The sequence below is a fragment of the Anolis carolinensis genome, unplaced genomic scaffold, assembly GCF_035594765.1.
Source record: "Anolis carolinensis isolate JA03-04 unplaced genomic scaffold, rAnoCar3.1.pri scaffold_18, whole genome shotgun sequence".
NCBI lineage: Eukaryota > Metazoa > Chordata > Lepidosauria > Squamata > Dactyloidae > Anolis > Anolis carolinensis.
Window position 1 is genome coordinate 5886643 of NW_026943828.1, and position 23181 is coordinate 5909823.

At 42.9% G+C, this 23181-nt stretch overlaps 1 protein-coding gene across 3 annotated transcripts in view; it reads left to right on the plus strand.

Annotated features, from left to right (window-relative positions):
* The window catches only part of LOC134294681 (loricrin-like), a 676447-nt gene extending 653609 nt beyond the window's left edge, over positions 1-22838 (plus strand). For all 3 annotated transcript variants that reach the window (XM_062966271.1, XM_062966273.1, XM_062966272.1), the window contains exon 2: positions 15633-22838. In XM_062966271.1, coding sequence (XP_062822341.1) covers positions 20714-21751 — 1038 coding nt within the window. In that variant the 5' untranslated portion in view covers positions 15633-20713 and the 3' untranslated portion in view covers positions 21752-22838. The remainder of the gene's footprint in view (positions 1-15632) is intronic.
* The last annotated feature ends 343 nt before the right edge of the window (positions 22839-23181 follow it).

A 23181-nucleotide genomic window follows, 5' to 3' on the forward strand; every position in this document is an offset into this window, starting at 1 on the left:
GCCAAGGTGCTCACAGGGTGAGGAAAAGGCCTGCACCTTTCCTCCCTCACCCCGCGGGCAACTTTCCCACCGCCACCACTGAAGAAGGCAGCGGGAAAGGTGTGCGCCGGGCGAGGGAGGAGAGAAAGGCGCAGGCCTTTTCCTCGCCCCACGCGCAGCTTTTCCACTGCTGCCACCGAGGAAGGTGCGCATGGTGCGAGGAAAAGGCCTGCACCTTTCCCGCTGCCTTCCTCAGTAGTGGTGGCGGGAAAGCTGCCTGCAGGGCGAGGGAGGAAAGGCACAGGCCTTTTCCTCGTCCCATGTGCATCTTCCTTGGTGGCGGCGGCAGCGGGAAAGGTGAGTGCGGGGCGAGGAAGAGGCCTGCGTCTTTCTCTCCTCCCTTGCCTCACAGGCAGCTTTCCCGCTGCCTTCCTCGATGGTGGCGGTGGGAAAGCTGCCCACAGGGCGAGGGAGGAGAGAAATCCTCGCCCCAGACGCAGCTTTTCCACTGCTGCCACCGAGGAAGGTGCGCATGGTGCGAGGAAAAGGCCTGCGCCTTTCTCTCCTCCCTCGCCCCGCAGACAGCTTTCCCGCTGTCTTCCTCGGTGGTGGCGTTAGGAAAACTGCCCACAGGGCGAGGGAGGAAATGCGCAGGCCTTTTCCTCGCACCATGCGCACCTTCCTCGCACCATGTGCACCCTGCACACACCTTTCCCGCCGCCGCCGTCACCAAGGAAGATGCACATGGGGCGAGGAAAAGGCCTGTGCCTTTCCTCCCTCATCCCGCAGGCAGCTTTCCCGCCGCCGCCACCGAGGAAGGCAGCAGGAAAGGTGCGTGCAAGGCGAGGGAGGAGAGAAAGGCGCACGCCTTTTCCTCGCCCCGCACACACCTTTCTCGCTGTCACGGAGGACACAAGCAGGGAGTCCGCATGTGCCTCTCTCCCTCCTCAGTCATTCCAGTGTGAATGAATGAAAGAATACTCTGCAGCCCTGTTGTGGATTCTTTTTTCTTGAAAGCTAGCAATCTCTTCCAACCATGATTATTACAGTGTTATTATTTTTGTTGTTGTCGTTAATGTTGTTGTTGTTGGTCAGGGGTGCTTTATGTTTTGGTGCACAAAGGCAGAAGGGGGTTGGGCAAGATAGCCGAAGGAGTCTCTTCCAACCATGTTTATTATGGTGATATTATTATTATTATTATTATTATTATTATTATTATTATTATTATTGGATGGCTATCTGTCAGCGGTGCTTTGATTATGGTGTGGTGCACAAAAGCAGAAGGGGGTTGGAGTAGATGGCCCAAGGGGTCTTTTCAACCCTCTTTATTATTTTTATGGTGATAATGATTATTATTATTAACATTGAGGCTATATTTGTTCCCTATTTGTTTGTTTTTTTACTTCAAAATAAGATATGTGCAGTGTGCATAGGAATTTGTTCATATATATTTTTTAAAAAACTATAATCCGGCCCTCCAATGGCCTGAGGGAGTGTGAACTGGCCCCCTGTTTTAAAAGTTTGGGGACCCCTGATCTAGATGGTCTTTGAGGGCCCCTTTCCTTACCGGTGGTCTTCTGATGGCCTGATGAGATCATCTAGATGGCCTTTGAGGGTCCCTTTCCTTACCTATGGTTTTATGAGATTGTCTAGATGGCCTTTGGTGGCCCCTTTCCTTACCAATGGTCTTATGAAACCATCTAGATGGTCTTTGAGGGCCCCTTTCCTTACCGGTGGTCTTCTGATGGCCTGATGAGATCATCTAGATGGCCTTTGAGGGTCCCTTTCCTTACCGATGGTCTTATGAGACCATGTCAATGGTCTTTGGAGGCCTTTTTGCTTACCTATGGTCTTATGAGATCATCTAAATCAGGGGTCCCCAAACTAAGGCCCTACAAGGTCATTGACCTGGTCTCTGTCCTCAACTTTAGACTTAGGGTTGACCTAAGTCTGAAACGACTTAAAGGCACACAACAACAACAATCCTAATTTTGGACTATTTCACCCTAGTCTGGCCCTCCACTTAAAAAGTTTGGGGACCCCTGCTCTAGAGGCTTTTCCCCCTCCAGTTGCCATTCCAGAGAAAAACCTTAGAGATAGGTCTTAGAATTGGTCTGGGTTCTTTGACCTGGCAAATTCAAACAGGCCACATAAATCACGTACTTACCTTACAGCTTATGTATTTACCTCAAAGATAGCAAAGCTTATAGTTCACCTTGTACTTACCACCATAGCTTTGTGTACTTACCATCATACATAGTACTTACCATACAGTCATTATAGATAGTACTAGCTGTGCCCAGCCACGCGTTGCTGTGGCGAAATCTGGTGGTATGGGAAATAAAGTATTGAGGAATTGGTGGTAGTTAAGGTCAAGGGTCCCCTGGGCTGAGTGGGTTGCTAAGGGACCAAGTGAACAGAGCTTAGCCTTCTAACTGGCAGCAATTGGATAAAACAATTATTCCTCTCCCTCTAATTAGGACTTTATTTATTTATCTTTTTATTGTATCAACCTAGAGGCATGTATGAGGGGTTGTGCTGTCAATTTTCAAGGTTGTGGGGTGTTTACTTTTGTTGTTTTGTCCGCTGCCGTGATGCCATCACTCTTTTATATATATAGACTAGCTGTGCCCGGCCACGCGTTGCTGTGGCAAAATGGTGGTGGTATTGGTTAAAAATTGTTGTGTAATTTTTGTTTGACGTTATTTGCAATTTTTTTTATTAATTTTATTGTAAGTTATATTTTTATTTATTATATTTTATTATTTTCTTGTATTACTTTTAGTTGTTTTCTGTTATTATAGTATTTTATTGTATTAATTTTTTAGTGTTTTTAATTATTTTTTAGTGTTTTTATTATTTTTTATTGGGTTGCTAGGAGACCAAGTTGGAGGAGCTTAGCCTTCTAACTGGCAGCAATTGGCTAAAAGCAATTACTCCTCTCCCTCTAATTAGGACTTTATTTTTCTTTTCTTTTTGTTGTATCAACCTAGAGGCGTGGATGATGGGTTGTGTTGTCAAATTTCGAGGTTGGGGGGCCTGTAGTTTTGTTGTTTTGTGGGTCGCCGTGATGCCATCACTCTTTTATATATATAGATTTACCTCATAGCCTCATACTTACCATTACAGATAGAGTTCATCATAGCCATGTACTTACCTTACAGTTTACCTCATAGCCTTGTACTTACCTTATAGTCACATCATAGCTTTAGGTATTTACCTCAAAGATAGCAAAGCTTATAGTTCACCTTGTACTTACCTTATGTACTTACCTTATAGCTTATCACCTTATGGTTTACCTCAGAGTTATTATAGATAGTTCACTATAGCTGGTATTTAGCACTAAAGTCATTATAGATAGTGCTTATCATAGCCTTGTACTTACCCTATAGTACCTACCTTTCCTCATAGCTTGTGTGTTAATCCTTTATAGTCTCTATAGCTTTCATTCTCAATCAGTATGGTTTTATTTCTGTATAATTTCAGTGATTTTACTTCATATTATTTCTAATACATTAAAAGGACTGTTTCCTGTATTCAATAAACATATTTTTGGTTATCTTTAATCAGCTTCTAGAGCAGGGCTCCTCAAACTTTTAAAGCAGAGGGCCGGTCCACAATCCTTCAGACTGTTGAGGGCCGAATTATCATTTGGGAAAAAAAACCCAATCAAATTCCTATGCACACTGCACATACCTTTTTTGCAGTGCAAAACAACGACAATAACAATGAAAGAACAATACAATATTTAAAAATGAAAATAATTTTAACCAACATAAACCTATCAGGATTTCAATAGGAAGTGTGGGCCTGCTTCTGACCAATGAGATAGTCAGGTTAATTAGGATTGTTGTTGTTGTGTGTTTTCAAATCATTTCAGACTTTAGGCGAGCTTAAGACCAAAATTATTTATTTATTCATTTACTACATTTATTTACTACATTTATATCCCACCCTAATCATCCCGAAGGGAACTCAGAGCAGCTGTATGTACATACAGTATATTATATTATTAGCATAGCACAATATTAGCATTATATATTACTATATTGAACTATATCACTATACTGTAATATTATATGTAATATATCACATATAATATTATATGGTATTATTATTAGTATTATATTGTATAAAATGATATTATTATCAATATCATATGTATATACAATATATTATTAAAACGAATATAAAAATATTATATTATAAATGAGGGTGGGGTCCTTAGTTTGGGGACCCCTGTTCTAGAGTATTTACTTTGGGGTTTGAGGTATAATTATAAGGTAAACCGAAGCCGCTTGGGTAGCCAGACCTGGAGATAGCCATTTTCCCCCAGCGGGCCTTCACAGTAATCATCTTCTGTTTATAGCAGTAGCCAAGGCCTCGGCAGTTGAGCGATATCACCCTTCCTTCTAGATCTGTCTTAACCATGTGAGGGTGCCAGTGTTTGGGGAGATAGAATACCAGGCCCTTTCTTTTGGAAGTTCCCACGGAAGCCCATTCTTCTCCCAGTCGTTTTCGTTTTCAGCCTTACAGAATCAAGGGAGAACCTTTCAGGCCCTTGACGGTTCTTCCCAAAGGCATCCAAGGAAGACCTTTTCTCTCCATGGCCTCCAGTTTTCTTAGGATTTCCCCTGGACGGAGGAAAAAGAAGGAAAGGGGGAAGTGGGCAAAGGTGAAGGGAGTCGGCAGGAAGGAGGCTTTGTGGCTGGAGCTGTGCCTGTCTTTGCATCTCATCATGGGCTCTACAGAGGGAATGCATGAATGCCTGAATGGAACTTAGTTCAGCATGGACTCAATTTGTGAACGTGGTTGTGAATGAGCCAGTTGGGAAGGCAGGTCCTTCTTAGTTTGGAAGATTCATTTGGGAAATGTGGCCGGAGTGACCCTTTGAGATGCTGAGGAAGCAGAGTTGGGGGTCCCTGTGGCAGGGGAGATAAGGACACAATCGATAAAGAAATCCTTGTTCCTTTGCGCATTTAGCACAATGCTGGTAATTCACGGAAACCCATGATCCAGAACAGGGCTCCTCAAACTTTTAAAGCAGAGGGCCGGTCCACAATCCTTCAGACTGTTGAGGGCCGAACTATCATTTGGAAAAAGAAAAAAAAAACGAACAAATTCCTATGCACACTGCACATGTCTTATTTGTACTGCAAAACAACAACAACAATGAAAGAACAATACAATATTTAAAAATGAAAACAATTGTAACCAGCATAACCCTATCAGGATTTCAATGGGAAGTGTGGACCTGCTTCTGGCCAATGAGATAGTCAAGTTAATTAGGATTGTTGTTGTTGTTGTGTGCCTTAAGTCATTTCAGACTTTGGGTGAGCCTAAGTCTAAAATTATTTATTTATTCATTTACTACATTTATTTATTACATTTATATCCTGCCCTTCTCACCCTGAAGGGGACTCAGACTAGCTGTATGTACATAGAATATATTATATTATTAGCATAGTACAATATTAGCATTATATATTACTATATTGAACTATACCACTATACTGTAATACTATATGTAATATATAACATATAATTAATATTATTATATGGCATTATTAATATTATATTGTATAACATTATAACATTATAATATTATTATCAATATTATATGTATATACAATATATTATATTATTAAAATGATATTAAAATGTTATTTTATAAAACTGAGGGCGGGGGCCAGGTCAATGACCTTGGAGGGCCGCATTCAGCCCCCGGGCCTTAGTTTGGGGACCCCTGATCCAGAATATGTTACACCCTTGAATGCTGGACGGAGTTCTGCCTGCCTGCCTGCCTTCTGTTCCTTTAACCACGTTTGGGTCTGACCCAATGAAATGTGTCTGGCCCTCCAATATGGGAAAAGGGTTCAGTCCCTTCCTTTCGTGATTCCTTCCTTCCACGATTCCTTCCTTCTCTTATCCTCTCCTTCTGTGTTTCCTCCCTCCCTTCCATCTTTCCTTTCTTCTTTCCTTTTTCGCTTTGTTTACCTTGAGCCAGAGGTATGCGGCTTCATGTCTAACCTTTGGCTTCTTCTTTCTTGACCAGGACATGAGAGTCCTCTGGAGCCACCCCTGCCGTGATGGGAAACGAACCAGCTTCTAGTCGATATTAAGGCATTTGGAAACCAAAGTGCAGGAAGGAAACCAGTCCTCTAGGAAAAAGGATTCCTCTCAAGGGGCTGATCCTGCTGAATTCCTACATTCACTTTGGATTCTAGAGTAGAACCATAGAGTCGGAAGAGACTGCATGAGGCACCCAGTCCAGGCCTCTGCCGTGCAGGAAAAGCGCAAAGTACCCCTGACAGATGAGCATCTGGTCTCTGTTTAAAGGATTCCAAAGGAGCCTCCACTACACTTTGAGGCAGAGAGTTCCACTGCTGAACAGCTCAGGAAGTTCTTAATGTTCAGATGGAATCTACTTTCCTGTAATTTGAACCCAGTGCTGTGAGTAATCAGAAAGGGAAAAACAAGAATCAAGTGTCCTTATTGGAATTAAATGTACATAACATTGTTGACATGGAGGAGAAAGTATATAAATGTATTGAATGTGGAAAGAGCTTTAGTCAGCATGGAAACCTGAAGAGACATCAAAGGACTCACACTGGGGAGAAACCCTATAACTGCCTGGAGTGTGGACAGAGCTTCACTCAGAAGGGAAGCTTACATAGACATCAAAGGACTCACACTGGGGAGAAGCCCTATAAATGCCTGGAGTGTGGACAGAGCTTCACTGAGCAGGGAAGCTTACATAAACATCAAAGGACTCACACTGGGGAGAAACCCTATAAATGCCTGGAGTGTGGACAGAGCTTCTCTCGTAATTCACATCTATATAGACATCAAAGGACCCACACTGGGGAGAAACCCTATAACTGCCTGGAGTGTGGACAGAGCTTCACTGAGAAGGGAAGCTTACATAAACATCAAAGGACTCACACTGGAGAGAAACCCTATAAATGCCTGGAGTGTGGACAGAGCTTTGCTCGTAGTTCAGGACTACGTTCACATCAAAGGACCCACACTGGGGAGAAACCCTATAAATGCCTGGAGTGTGGACAGAGCTTTGCTCGTAGTTCAGGTCTACGTTCCCATCAAAGGACTCACACTGGGGAGAAAACCTATAACTGCCTGGAGTGTGGACAGAGCTTCACTCAGAAGGGAAGCTTGCATAAACATCAAAGGACTCACACTGGAGAGAAACCCTATAACTGCCTGGAGTGTGGACAGAGCTTCACTCAGAAGGGACACTTACATTCACATCAAAGGATTCACACTGGGGAGAAACCCTATAACTGCCTGGAGTGTGGACAGAGCTTTACTCAGAGTTCAGGACTACGTTCACATCAAAAGACCCACACTGGAGAGAAACCCTATAACTGCCTGGAGTGTGGACAGAGCTTTACTCAGAAGGGACACTTACATTCACATCAAAGGACTCACACTGGGGAGAAACCCTATAACTGCCTGGAGTGTGGACAGAGCTTCACTCAGAGTTCAGGACTACGTTCACATCAAAGGACCCACACTGGAGAGAAACCCTATAACTGCCTGGAGTGTGGACAGAGCTTCACTGAGAAGGGAAGCCTGCATAAACATCAAAGGATTCACACTGGGGAGAAACCCTATAACTGCCTGGAGTGTGGACAGAGCTTCACTGAGAAGGGAAGCTTGCATAAACATCAAAGGATTCACACTGGAGAGAAACCCTATAAATGCCTGGAGTGTGGACAGAGCTTTGCTCATAGTTCAGGACTACGTAGCCATCAAAGGACCCACACTGGAGAGAAACCCTATAACTGCCTGGAGTGTGGACAGAGCTTCACTCAGAGTTCAGGACTACGTTCACATCAAAGGACTCACACTGGAGAGAAACCCTATAACTGCCTGGAGTGTGGACAGAGCTTCGCTCGTAGTTCAGGACTACGTTCCCATCAAAGGACTCACACTGGGGAGAAACCCTATAACTGCCTGGAGTGTGGACAGAGCTTCACTCAGAAGGGACACTTACATTCACATCAAAGGATTCACACTGGGGAGAAACCCTATAACTGCCTGGAGTGTGGACAGAGCTTTACTGAGAGTTCAGGACTACGTTCACATCAAAGGACCCACACTGGAGAGAAACCCTATAACTGCCTGGAGTGTGGACAGAGCTTCACTCAGAGTTCAGGACTACGTTCACATCAAAGGACTCACACTGGAGAGAAACCCTATAACTGCCTGGAGTGTGGACAGAGCTTTGCTCATAGTTCAGGACTACGTTCCCATCAAAGGACTCACGCTGGGCAGAAACCATAGAAATGCATGGAGTGTGGACAGAGCTTTTCATGGAATAGACATCAATTTGAGTTTAGCATATTCTAATAATTGTATATTTATTTCCTTTCTTAGTTTAATAAAATTATTAGTATCTAAATCTTCTAATTCTCTATAACATTTATTCCCAGATCCTTAATTGTCTTTAATTTTAATTATCCCTCCTGTTTTATTTTTTAAATCTCTTCTTAGTGATAATTAAATAACTACACTTCTGACTTGTTCCAGTTAATTTGCAAAACTTTTAATTTTCCCAAATTCTTCTAGGTAATTTTCATTTTTTCCCCATTGTTGTATTGGGTTTTCCACTGATAAATGGGTATCTTCTGCAAATAAATTAATTTTATTTGTTTTAATACTCTTAGTTCCATAACTAATGTATCTGTTTCCTGGATCTTTATTTTCCAATATTTCTCAATATATTCCTCTATTTTACTTTTGGAGTTTTCTTTTGCCAAGTATAGTTCTTGATATGATCTTGGAAAAGTTAATATTTTGTCTTCCATCCTTGTATGATTCTTACCTTCCTTGTCTTTAATGGATGTTATTAATTTTTTCCTTTCTAATGTGTGCTGCCTTGGCTAATAATTTGGAGTTTCTATTACTGTATTCAAAGTATTCTTGTTGTGAATGCGCCTTCAGAGACTGTGAATGATAGTGGTGGGATCAGGAGAGGAAGGAAAAACCCTCGCGAGGAGGGCTCATTGGAGGATTTGTTTAGGAAAAGGGTCAGGGAGACTGATGGGGAGTCTTCTGAGCAGGATTTATGTGGGGATCCTGAGGTGGAAATGGATGCTGGGGAACAGGTGTTAACGGAGGAATTGGGCACGGACTGGGCACGGGCACCGGAGATGCTTGGGGACGAATCGGGGCCCATGGATACTGCTGATGCTGGGGAAGCTTGGGTGTCTTCAGAAGCAGATCCCACTTGGTCTGCTTGGAGGAGTGAGAGGGAGTCCACAGGTGTGGATAGAGTTGGGCACGGGCAGGATGATTGGGACTCTGATGAGGAATTAGGAACGCCTGACCCAAGGGCATTGGCTGTGTGGAGTTCTGATTCAGATTAAGAAGTTGAGACACCTGCTCTTTGGGCGTGAATAGTTTGGACGCCCAGGGAGACCTGGATATATTGGGGTTGTTTGGCCATTATACCTTGCGTGTGGCAAGGTGTTGCTGGGCGCCACTGGGTTTCCTGTGTGTGTTACTGAAGACTGAACTGGGACTTTGCAACGGATGTAAGTTTAATCTGGGTTATTCTGCAACGGGAGGGCTGGAATTGTGTGGGTTTTCCTGGACTGCACTGTTATTGCTATTTTGTATTATCTGCTGTTTGCCCTTGTTGCTTTGGCTCTCTGTGCCATTTCGTGTTGTGACCTTCTTGGATGACTTCAACCTCTCGGACCTTGGACCTTGGACTGGAACTTGACTCGGCTTTGCTCTTCGCTCTCAATCTGTGGCTTGGCGTCGTTCTCTATTCCGTGGCTGTCTGCTCTTACTGACTACTACCTTCGCTCCTGATACCGACGCTGTCTGCTTATCCCGACTTCGGACCGGCTTGACGACGTTCTCCCGCTCTGCTCCTTTAACTCCTGGCTTGGCGTTTGCTTCTGCAGCAGCTTGGCGTTGCTGGTTTATCCCGACTTCGGACCGGCTTGACGACACTTTCCCGCTCTGCTCCTTTAACTCTTGGTTTGGTGTATGTTCCAGCAGCGGTTGCTGTGAGCTCGCCAGCGTCTCACTGTTTCGCTGTCTTTGCTGCTCTCAACTGGGAGTTCCCTAGCTCAGTTTGTGCATTTGTTTGTTTTGAACTCCTTTTTGTACTTTTGAGTTTTGGGAAAGGTTTGTGGGCTTCAATACTGCTTGCTTAGTTCATGCCTCCGTTTTTCAGCCCATTGTGAACTTTTGAGTCACGTTCTAGAACTTTAAATTTAACCTGGATTATATCTGGCTAATCCGGATTATTTGCCAGTTCTTGTTTTTTGGTGTTTTTCCCACTTGTTCTACTTAATAACACTGAAAGTTAAGTGTTTTAAGTCTTTTTAGTTTGTTGAGCTATTTTTTGGACTGTTGCTTTCATAAACTCTATTTTGCTCTCTAATTGGCGTCTGACAATTCTCTATTTAAAAATATCAAAATTCTTTGTGCCTTTTCTAACTCTGTTTTCTCATTGCTGTTGTTTTTATATAGCTTTGTTTATCCTTTTCTAGCATATATTTCATCTCTAATTCCGTAATTTCTAATTCTAATCTTTTTTTCTTGTTTTTTTTAAATTATGTTGTTCTTTAATAAAATTCCTCTGGCTACTGCTTTCATTGTATCCCATACCATCATAGTGTAGCAATTGATGATGATGATGATGATGATGATGATGATGATGATGATAAATCTTCATTTGTACCCTGCCACCATCTCCCCTAAGGGACTGGGGCGGCCCATAGAAGCATTCCAAGTGCCCCACAAATAAACAACAATACACAAGTATAAATATAAAGACATAAGTAATATCAACAGCGCATATAAAATCCCACTAATAAAATTGTAAGAGTATGAAATTATAACAATTCCTGAAACGCAATAGAACCTGCAGAAGGCCGGCTATCTGCCGTAACCATCCAACTGCGGAGCAGTGGTTCATCAAGCTGACCAGAGATTACTCAGGATCAAAGGACTGTCTGAAGAGCCATGTTTTTAAACTCACCCAAAATACTTGAAGTGTGGGGGCTAAACAAATTTATTTTGGGAGGGCATTCCAGAGCCGGGGAGCCACCTACTCAACCCCCCCCCCCCCTTTCTCTTGTATTTGAGATGGTGGTGGACCTAGAAGGAGATGCAGTCTCTGTAAAGAAGTGTGCGTTTATTTTGATTTATAGATGTCATGTTTGTTTAATTTTGTTTGGCTATGTTTAGAAGGGTAAGTATTAGTTACCAGTGCGTGGTAACCAGCTCAGCATTCTGAGGCAGGTTACCATAGTAACGAGGGCGGAGCCTCGTTACTAAGGAAAAGGAGGGAATGTTTTAAAAAACAGTTTAGTCTGTGATCTGAGAGTCACAGGAAATAGACTGGTTCCAGGTTTAGGGAAACCAAGGTAGTTCAAATTGTAGTCTGTGATTTTTAGTCACAGGGAAGACACTGGTTCCAGGTTTAGGGAAACCAAGGTAGTTCAAATTGTAGTCTGTGATTTTTAGTCACAGGGAAGACACTGGTTCCAGGTTTAGGGAAAACAAGGTAGTTCAAATTGTAGTCTGTGATTTTTAGTCACAGGGAAGACACTGGTTCCAGGTTTAGGGAAACCAAGGTAGTTCAAATTGTAGTCTGTGATTTTTAGTCACAGGGAAGACACTGGTTCCAGGTTAGGGAAACCAAGGTAGTTCAAATTGTAGTCTGTGATTTTTAGTCACAGGGAAGACACTGGTTCCAGGTTTAGGGAAACCAAGGTAGTTCAAATTGTAGTCTGTGATTTTTAGTCACAGGGAAGACACTGGTTCCAGGTTAGGGACACCAAGGTAGTTCAAATTGCAATCTGTGATTTTTAGTCACAGGGAAGACACTGGTTCCAGGTTAGGGACACCAAGGTAGTTCAAATTGCAGTCTGTGATTTTTAGTCACAGGGAAGACACTGGTTCCAGGTTAGGGAAACCAAGGTAGTTCAAATTGTAGTCTGTGATTTTTAGTCACAGGGAAGACACTGGTTCCAGGTTAGGGAAACCAGGGAAACTCAGATCTCTTGTTGTGTTGAATTAAGCAAGTTAGGAGACTTGTTTAAGTTTATTTGTAGAGTCTGAGTAGGAAGGGAAAGCATCCCAGTTAGATCCAAAGTGATCAGTTATTAACTTTGCGACCATCATCTAAGTGACTTTAAAGAAGTTAATGTAACTTTTAAGGACTCATTTTTTAAGGGACATTCTCACATGGGGGCTCTTTTTTGGGGGACATTCTCACTTGGGGGCTCTTTTTAAAGGGACATTCTCACTTGGGGGCTCTTTTTTAAGGGAAAACAGGGTAGTTCACCTACATACAGAGAGCACCGTCAATGCGAACAACAATAGATCTGGATCAAATTTCAAATCACATCATTTATTTCGGTCATAGACCAGCACAGGAAATAAAGGTCACAGTTACATACAGACTTGGTATGTTTAGTACATTTAAAATATAAAGAAACTAAAGCACAATAACCGGGGGGGGGGGGGGTGAGGAGCGGAAGGGGAAACGGGGCAAAACATACAACGCAGAGGTCCATCAGCCAGTTATAGAACCAAGAGAGGTGATTCCTGGAGACATAGGTCACTTTTGGGACCATCATCCCCTGGCGGACTTTGTAGGCACAAAACTTTGCAACATTGTCGGTTGTAGCTGAATTGGTATGTTCAAGTAGCAGGGAGGTACAAAACTGTCCTGAACGGCCGGGATGCTTGTGTATCAAAGGTAAGATAAGCCTGGTGCGGATATCCCTGGCAAGCGTACCCGATATGGCCAGTTTTCAAGACTGGTAGGCTTTGGGCGGGCCTTTGGGAGTTGTATTTTAATAAATTTTTATTAAGGGAAAGGTGAAGTAACAAACATACAATCTATATATATAAAAGAGTGATGGCATCAGGGCAGTGGACAAACAACAAAACTACAGGCCCCCCAACCTCAAAATTTGACAACACAACCCATCATCCACGGCTCTAGGTTGATACAACAAAAAGAAAAGAAAAATAAAGTCCTAATTAGAGGGAGAGGAATAATTGTTTTTATCCAATTGCTGCCAGTTAGAAGGCTAAGCTCCACCCACTTGGTCTCCTGGCAACCCACTCAGCCCAGGGGACAGGCACAGTTAGGCCTCAATGAGTCTTCTTCCACAGATTATCTAATTTGCACTGGATTATATGGCAGTGTAGACTCAAGGCCCTTCCACACAGCTATATAACCCATTTAGAATCTTATATTATCTGCTTTGAACTGGATTATCTTGACTCCGCACTGCCATATAATCCACTTCAGTGTGCATTTTATACAGCTGTGAAGAAGGGGCCTCAGATAATCCAGTTCTGAGCAGATAATATAAGATTAGAAATATACAGTAGAGTCTCACTTATCCAACGTAAACAGGCCAGCAGGATAAGTGAATATGTTGGATAATAAGAAGGGATTCAGGAAAAGCCAATTAAACATCAAATTAGGTAATCGTTATACAAATTAAGCACCAAAACATCATATTATACAACAAATTTGACAGAAAAAGTAGTTCCATGCGCAGTAATGCTATGTAGTATTTACAGTAGAGTCTCACTTATCCAACACTCGCTTATCCAACGATCTGGATTATCCAACGCATTTTTGTAGTCAATGCTTTCAATATATCGTGATATTTTGGTGCTAAATTCATAAATCCAGTAATTTCTACATAGAATTACTGTGTATTGAACTACTTTTTCTTCCAAATTTGTTGTCTAACATGATGTTTTGGTCCTTAATTTGTGAAATCATAACTTAATTTGATGTTTAATAGGCTTATCCTTAATCCCTCCTTATTATCCAACATATTCGCTTATCCAACATTCTGCCAGCCCGTTTATGTTGGATAAGTAAGACTCTACTGTACTGTATTTACAAATTTACCACTAAAATATCACAATGAATTTAAAACACTGACTACAAAAACATTGATTATGAAAAGGCAGACTGCGTTGTATAAGCGAATGTTGGATAAGTGAGATTCTTCTTTAATATGAAATAATTACTGGGATAGAATAATGCAGAACAATATAATCTCTAAAACCAGGACAGTAAATAAACAGGGGAATTCCACACAGGAAACAATCGGGGCCAGCTAACACCTCCCAACAAAGTATTCCCATCATCAAAGTCTGGCCAATCCTCTGTTTTCTCAGGGCCACAGACAGTAGAAGCACATAAAATATCGCAAACAACACCACTCTGAAAACAAGGGAATTCCAGACAGGAAACAATCAGGGCCAGCTAACACCTCCCAACAAAAAATTCACTCAGGGAGGAAACAGCCAGGCTTTAAAGCTGCAAGGCCATTACATCCTAATCATTTTTCCTAATTGCAGCATTCATACTTGCCTCCAACAGACAAAAAAAACCAATCAGAAATATTGTATATTCACAACCTTTAGGAAATAATATCCCCTGATGGCGCAGCGTGTTAAAGCGCTGAGCTCCTGAACTTCTGGACCGAAAGGACGCAAGGTTTGAGTTGGGGGAGCGGAGAGAGCTCCCACTGTTAGCCCCAGCTTCTGCCAACCCAGAAGTTCAAAAACATGCAAATGTGAGTGCATCAATAGGTACTCCTCCGGCGGGAAGGTAATGCCGCTCAATGCAGTCATCCCACATGACCTTGGAGGAGTCTACGGACAACGCCGGCTCTTCGGCTTAGAAATGGAGATGAGCACCAACCCCCAGAGTCAGATATAACTGGACTTAATGTCAGGGGAAAACGTTTACCCTTGACCTTAACTACCACCAATTCCTCAATACTTTATTTCCCAGACCACCAGACTTCGCCACAGCAACGCGTGGCCGGGCACAGCTAGTAATATAATATATTTAAGGGTAAAGGTTTTCCTCTGGCGTTGAGCCCAGTTGTGTCCGGCTCTGGGGGTGGGGGGTGGGGGGGCTCGCCTCCATTTCTGAGCCGACGAAAGAGCCAGCGTTGTCCGTGTCTCCGAGAGTCATGTGGCCACATGCAGTAGTACCTATTGATTTACTCACGTTTTATGTTTTCAAAGTGCTAGGTTGGCGGAAGCTGGGGCTAACAGCGTGAGCTCACCCCACTCCCCGGATTCAACCACTCACCTTTCAGTCCGGAAGTTTAGCAGCTCAGCAGTTTAACTCACTGCACCACCAGGGGCTTCTTCATTATAATATATTACAATTACTATACTATATTATATATTATTTTTATTATTATAGTGTTATATTGTATTCGTATATTATGTTATTATTATCAAATAATATAATATTATATTAGATTTCTTTTTCACAATTTACTTTATTATTATATATTATGTCATACTATATTACAATTTTACATTATCGTATGATTATTAATATAATATTATTATTATTTTATCACAATATAATGTATCCTATCCGATTTGTCATCGATGCACTCGTTTGGGCTTCACGCAAATCTACCTCTATACAACCCTGTGCTTTGACCAAAGTCTAATTGTAATCATGATATAATATTAAAAATAATTATAATATTTTATCATATATTATTGTATTCTTTTTATGATATTATACTATTATTTTTATAATAATATATTTTTATATTTTCCCTCCTCCCTCCCTCCCCCCTCCCTTTGGCACACAGCAAACAGAGGAATTGATCAGCAGCTGAACAGACTGGAGAGAGAGAGAGAGAGAGAGAGAGAGAGGGGTCTGGGGAGAACTGGCCCTGGTTTAGAGGAGTTGTAGGGACTGGGATGTATAGTTCACCTGCCATCTAAGAACTGCACTCTGAACCCCACCAATGATGGACCTGGAACTCACTTGGCACACAGGCCCCACACGGCCAACTTTGCATACTGATGGGGTTTGGGGGCGATTGACCTTGACTTCCAAGAGTTATAGTTCAGCCATATTGGAATGTATAGTTCACCAACAATCAATGAGGACTCTGAACTCCACCAACAATTGACCTGGAACTAACTTGGCAAACAGAACCCACATGACCAGCAAAAAATACTGGAGGTCTTTGGGGGGAATTCACCTTGATTTGGGGGAGTTGTAGTTCACCTGCATCCAGAGAGGACTGTGAACCCAAACACGGATGGATCTTGACCAGACTTGGCACCCAGACCAGATATGCCGAGATGTGATTACTGGAGGGGTTTGGAGGGACTGATCTTCCTTTCTGGGAGTTGTAGTTCACCCACAACCACGGAAACTGCGACCTCCACTGATGATGGATCTGGACCACACTTGGCACACGGAACCCCATGTAACTCAACCTACTGGAGGAGTTGGAGGGGACAGACTCACCATGGTGGGAGTTGTAGTTCAGCCTACAGCCAGTAAGCACACTGGACCCCACTCGTGATGCGTCAAGAGCAAACTTACCCAACATACAAACTTGGAAGTATTGATGGAGTTTCTGGGGGTTAACTTGGCATGATGGGAGTTGTAGTTCACCCACAATCTTATGAGTTTTGGACAATTAAAACACTGACTTTGTGATCTTGCTGAATTCCTACATTCACTTTGGATTATAGAGCAGAACGGAAGAGTCGGAAGAGACTGCAGGAGGCACCCAGTCCAGGCCTCTGCCGTGCAAGGAAAGTGCAAAGGACCCCTGACAGATGTGCATCTGGCCTCTGGTTAAAGGATTCCAGAGGAGCCTCCACTACATTTTGAGGCAGAGAGTTTCACTGTCGAACAGCTCTTACAGTCAAGAAGTTCTTCTTAATGTTTAGATGGAATCTACTTTCCTGTAATTTGAACCTACTGCTGTGAGTGATCAGAAAGGGAAAAACAAGAATCAAATGTCCATATTGGAATTAAATGTACATAGCACTGTTGACATGGAGGAGAAAGCATATAAATGTATCGAATGTGGAAAGAGCTTTAGTAAACATGGAAACATGAAAAGACATCAAAGGATTCACACTGGGGAGAAACCCTATAACTGCCTGGAGTGTGGACAGAGCTTCACTCAGAAGGGAAACTTAAATACACATCAAAGGACTCACACTGGGGAGAAACCCTATAACTGCCTGGAGTGTGGACAGAGCTTTACTCGGAAGGGACAGTTACATTCACATCAAAGGACTCACACTGGGGAGAAACCCTATAACTGCCTGGAGTGTGGACAGAGCTTCACTCATAGTTCAGTACTACGTAGACATCAAAGGACTCACACTGGGGAGAAACCCTATAACTGCCTGGAGTGTGGACAGAGCTTTACTCATAGATCAGGCCTACGATCACATGAAAGGACTCACACTGGGGAGAAACCCTATAAATGCCTGGAGTGTGGACAGAGCTTCACTCATAGTTCAAGCTTACATAGACATCAAAGGACTCACACTGGGGAGAAACCCTATAACTGCCTGGAGTGTGGACAGAGCTTCACTCATAGTTCAGGCTTATGTAGACATCGAAGGACTCACACTGGGGAGAAACCCTATAAATGCCTGGAGTGTGGACAGAGCTTTGCTCAGAGTGGAAATTTACGTTCACATCAAAGGACTCACACTGGGGAGAAACCATAGAAATGCATGGAGTGTGGACAGAGCTTTTCACGGAGTGAGTTTATACATAAACATCATAAAATTCACCCTGAAGATAATGGTGTTAATTGACCCCAGAGTGTCATTCTAACATGTACAAAAGCAACTCTTGCACATTTTGGAAATTCAAGCTCAAAGTTGGGACATTTCATCACATGTGGTGTATTGTAGAAATATTGAACTAAAATATGTTCCATTCTGGAAGGAAACAAGGTTACATGAAACTAGAGTTTTATATGCTGAGAATGTTGGATGATCAATTAGGATGAAAGCATGGGTAGTTACTGCGAGATACTAAAGTGAGAATTGACAGGGATGGAAGGAATGTTTTATTCCAAAGCAAAAATAATGGCTTATGAAGATCTGCAAATTAGCCAAAACGAACAAACTGACAACAATGTGGGCAAATGTCAGTTGTAATATCTATTAATTGGAAGAGTGTTATCAGAAATAGAAGTGTGGTTATATTATATTATCTAAAGGGAGAAGAATAATGAGAGATAAAAATTAACAGATCGAATGAGGCCTTTAGGCACGTATCCCTATCTGATTTCTAGTTCAGTTGTGTGTTTATGTAGGTAATTGTTTCGATAGTGTGTTTGTTTCTGATTTAGTTTTGTATCTCTTGTAGTTAGTTTCATGTTCAGTTGAAGCATTATATATAATTTCTGCATTTTTTGTATTGTTGCTTTTAATCTTTTTTATTATTATTATTTTTTTGCAAAAAAAGAGGGGGATTTAAAAGGGTCAAAACTGCTGAAACTGGAAGTGTGGATAGACCCGGTTTTAGCCCAAAATGGGGTTTTATGTTTAAATGCCTTTGGACATCATTTCCTTCCTCGGTGTTGGTGGCATGGGTTTGGCACCAGTCCAGCAGCTCAGTGGTTTAACTCTCTGGAGGCAAATTTGAATGCTGCAATTAGCCAGAATGAGTAGCACATAATGGCCTTTCAGCTTCAAAGCCTGGCTGCTTCCTCCCTGGGAAAATCCTAGGTGTTAACTGGCCCTGGTTGTTTCATGTCTGGAAATCCCCTGTTTTCAGAGTGTTGTTCTTTGCAATGTTTTCTGTTCTTCTACTGCCTGTGTAGATAAAGGAGTACCCATGTGCAGAGCTTGAGTGCACACTCTCAAAAAGAATGACTGTGGCCTTCACACAACAGAGGATTGGCCAGGCTTTGATGATGCAAGGCTATTCAGTACTATTCATGCTGGCCAACAAGGGATTCCCCTAGGTAGGAAGCAGCCAGGCAAGTGGGGTTTATATCCCTGTGGAATAATCTCAAGGGTGGGAGAAAGAACTCTTGTCTGTTGGGAGGGAAGTATGAATGCTGCAATTAGCCAGAATGATTCGCATGTAATGGCCTTTCAGCTTCAAAGCCTGGCTGCTTCCTCCCTGGGGGAATCCTTTGTTGGGAGGTGTTAGCTGGCCCTGGTTACTTCATGTCTGGAATTCCCCTGTTTTCAGGGTGTTGCTCTTTATTTACTGCCCCCAATTTTAGAGATTATATTGTTCTGTATTATTATACCACAGTAATTATTATATATTATGTTTATAATCTTACGTTATCTGCTTAGAACTGGATTATATGTGGCCCCTTCTACACAGCTGCATAAAATCCACACTGAAGTGGATTATATGGCAGTGTGGAATCAAGATAATCCAGTTCAAAGCAGATGCTGTGGATTATGTGCCTCTGGGTTATATATCTGTGTGGAAGGGCCTTGAGTCTACACTGCCATATAATCCAGATCAAATCAGATTCTATAGGCAGTGTGGAAGAGGCCTAAGTGAACTCTACCTGTCTCCGAGGCGCTTCTATTGTCTGTGGCCCTGAGAAAACAGAGGATTTGCCAGACTTTGGTGATGGGAATCCTTTGTTGGGAGGTGTTAGCTGGCTCTGATTGTTTCCTGTGTGGAATTCCCGTTTTCAGAGTGTTGTTCTTTATTTAGTGTTCTTATTTTAAGAGATTGTATTGTTCTGTTATACCACAGTAATTTTTATATATTCTGATATTAGTGTTTTTGAATACTTGGAGCCAGATTGTATTCATTTTCACAGTTCACAGCAACATAATAATAATAATAATAATAATAATAATAATAATAATAATAGTAGTAGTAGTAGTAGTAGTAATAATGACTTTGGTAATACACACTGCTTCACTCCCTTCTCAGCTTCCTTTCTGGAAGAATCCTTTCTTGGGAGGTGTTAGCTGGCCCTGATTGTTTTCTTTCTGGAATTCCCAAATTTCCTGCTTTCAGCTTGTTGCTCTTTATTTACTGTCATGGTTTTAGAGATTCTGTTGTTTTGTATTATTATACAACAGTAATTATTTCATATTACACTAGAATCTCACTTATCCAACATTCGCTTATCCAATGTTCTGGATTATCCAACATAGTTTGCCTTTTAGTAGTCAATGTTTTTGTAGTCAATGTTTTAAATGCATTGTGATATTTTGGTGGTAAATTTGTAAATACAGTAATTACTACATAGCATTACTGCACATTGAAGTCTTTTTTTCTGTCAAATTTGTTGTATAACATGATGTTTTGGTGCTTAATTTGTATAATCGTTACCTAATTTGATGTTTAATAGGCTTTTCCTGAATCCCTTCTTATTATCTAACATATTATCCAACTTATCCAACGTTCTTCTGGCCTGTTTATGTTGGATAAGTGAGAGTCTACTGTATATTTATAATCTTATATTATCTGCTTAGAACTGGATTATATGAGGCCCCTTCTACACAGCTCTATAAAATGCACACTGAAGTGGATTATATGGCAGGTAGAATGAGGCTTTTAGGCACATATCCCTGTCTGTTAGTTCAATTGTGTGTCTATGTAGGTAACTGTTTCATTAGTGCCTTTGTTTCTGATTTAGTTTTGTATCTCATGTAGTAGTTAGTTTCATGTGTAGTTGAAACATTCTATATAATTTCTGCCTTTTTTGTATTGTTGAAATCATGCAAAAATTGGAAGGTTAGAAGATTTGATTTATACAGATTTTAAGTAAATAACTTTTAAAAAAAAGAAGATAAAATTTGGAAAGCCTGGGATGATGGAGCCTCTAAATGTTATAAGCTGGGTAGCGGAGGAGGCTCTGAGACGGAGGAGGCCTCCAGATGTTATAAGCTGAGCAGTGGAGGAGGCTCTGAGATGGAGGAGGCCACTAAATGTTATAAGCTGAGCAGTGGAGGAGGCCCTGAGATGGAGGAGGCCACTAAATGTTATAAGCTGAGCAGTGGAGGAGGCTCTGAGATGGAGGAGGCCACTAAATGTTATAAGCTGAGCAGTGGAGGAGGCTCTGAGATGGAGGAGGCCACTAGATGTTATAAGCTTAGCAGTGGAGGAGGCTCTGAGATGGAGGAGGCCACTAGATGTTATAAGCTGAGCAGTGAAGGAGGCTCTGAGATGGAGGAGGCCACTAGATGTTATAAGCTGAGCAGTGGAGGAGGCTCTGAGATGGAGGAGGCCACTAGATGTTATAAGCTGAGCAGTGGAGGAGGCTCTGAGATGGAGGAGACCTCTAGATGTTATAAGCTGAGCAGTGGAGGAGGTTCTGAGATGGAGGAGGCCTCTAGATGTTATAAGCTGAGCAGTGGAGGAGGCTCTGAGATGGAGGAGGCCACTAGATGTTATAAGCTGAGCAGTGGAGGAGGCTCTGAGATGGAGGAGGCCTCTAGATGTTATAAGCTGAGCAGTGGAGGAGGCTCTGAGATGGAGGAGGCCTCTAGATGTTATAAGCTGAGCGGTGGAGGAGGCTCTGAGATGGAGGAGGCCACTAGATGTTATAAGCTGAGCAGTGGAGGAAGCTCTGAGATGGAGGAGGCCTCTAGATGTTATAAGCTGAGCAGTGGAGGAGGCTCTGAGATAGAGGAGGCCTCTAGATGTTATAAGCTGAGCAGTGGAGGAGGCTCTGAGATGGAGGAGGCCACTAGATGTTATAAGCTGAGCAGTGGAGGAGGCTCTGAGATGGAGGAGGCCTCTAGATGTTATAAGCTGAGCAGTGGAGGAGGCTCTGAGATGGAGGAGGCCACTAGATGTTATAAGCTGAGCAGTGGAGGAGGCTCTGAGATGGAGGAGGCCTCTAGATGTTATAAGCTGAGCAGTGGAGGAGGCTCTGAGATGGAGGAGGCCTCTAGATGTTATAAGCTGAGCAGTGGAGGAGGCTCTGAGATGGAGGAGGCCTCTTGATGTTATAAGCTGAGCAGTGGAGGAGGCTCTGAGATGGAGGAGGCCACTAGATGTTATAAGCTGAGCAGTGGAGGAAGCTCTGAGATGGAGGAGGCCTCTAGATGTTATAAGCTGAGCAGTGGAGGAAGCTCTGAGATGGAGGAGGCCTCTAGATGTTATAAGCTGAGCAGTGGAGGAAGCTCTGAGATGGAGGAGGCCTCTAGATGTTATAAGCTGAGCAGTGGAGGAGGCTCTGAGATGGAGGAGGCCTCTAGATGTTATAAGCTGAGCAGTGGAGGAGGCTCTGAGATGGAGGAGGCCTCTAGATGTTATAAGCTGAGCAGTGGTGGAAGCTCTGAGATGGAGGAGGCCACTAGATGTTATAAGCTGAGCAGTGGAGGAGGCTCTGAGATGGAGGAGGCCTCTAGATGTTATAAGCTGAGCAGTGGAGGAAGCTCTGAGATGGAGGAGGCCTCTTGATGTTATAAGATGAGCAGTGGAGGAGGCTCTGAGATGGAGGAGGCCACTAGATGTTATAAGCTGAGCAGTGGAGGAAGCTCTGAGATGGAGGAGGCCTCTAGATGTTATAAGCTGAGCAGTGGAGGAAGCTCTGAGATGGAGGAGGCCACTAGATGTTATAAGCTGAGCAGTGGAGGAAGCTCTGAGATGGAGGAGGCCTCTAGATGTTATAAGCTGAGCAGTGGAGGAAGCTCTGAGATGGAGGAGGCCTCTAGATGTTATAAGCTGAGCAGTGGAGGAAGCTCTGAGATGGAGGAGGCCTCTAGATGTTATAAGCTGAGCAGTGGAGGAGGCTCTGAGATGGAGGAGGCCTCTAGATGTTATAAGCTGAGCAGTGGAGGAGGCTCTGAGATGGAGGAGGCCTCTAGATGTTATAAGCTGAGCAGTGGTGGAAGCTCTGAGATGGAGGAGGCCACTAGATGTTATAAGCTGAGCAGTGGAGGAGGCTCTGAGATGGAGGAGGCCTCTAGATATTATAAGCTGAGCAGTGGAGGAAGCTCTGAGATGGAGGAGGCCTCTAGATGTTATAAGCTGAGCAGTGGAGGAAGCTCTGAGATGGAGGAGGCCACTAGATGTTATAAGCTGAGCAGTGGAGGAAGCTCTGAGATGGAGGAGGCCTCTAGATATTATAAGCTGAGCAGTGGAGGAAGCTCTGAGATGGAGGAGGCCTCTAGATGTTATAAGCTGAGCAGTGGAGGAAGCTCTGAGATGGAGGAGGCCACTAGATGTTATAAGCTGAGCAGTGGAGGAGGCTCTGAGATGGAGGAGGCCTCTAGATATTATAAGCTGAGCAGTGGAGGAAGCTCTGAGATGGAGGAGGCCTCTAGATGTTATAAGCTGAGCAGTGGAGGAAGCTCTGAGATGGAGGAGGCCACTAGATGTTATAAGCTGAGCAGTGGAGGAAGCTCTGAGATGGAGGAGGCCTCTAGATA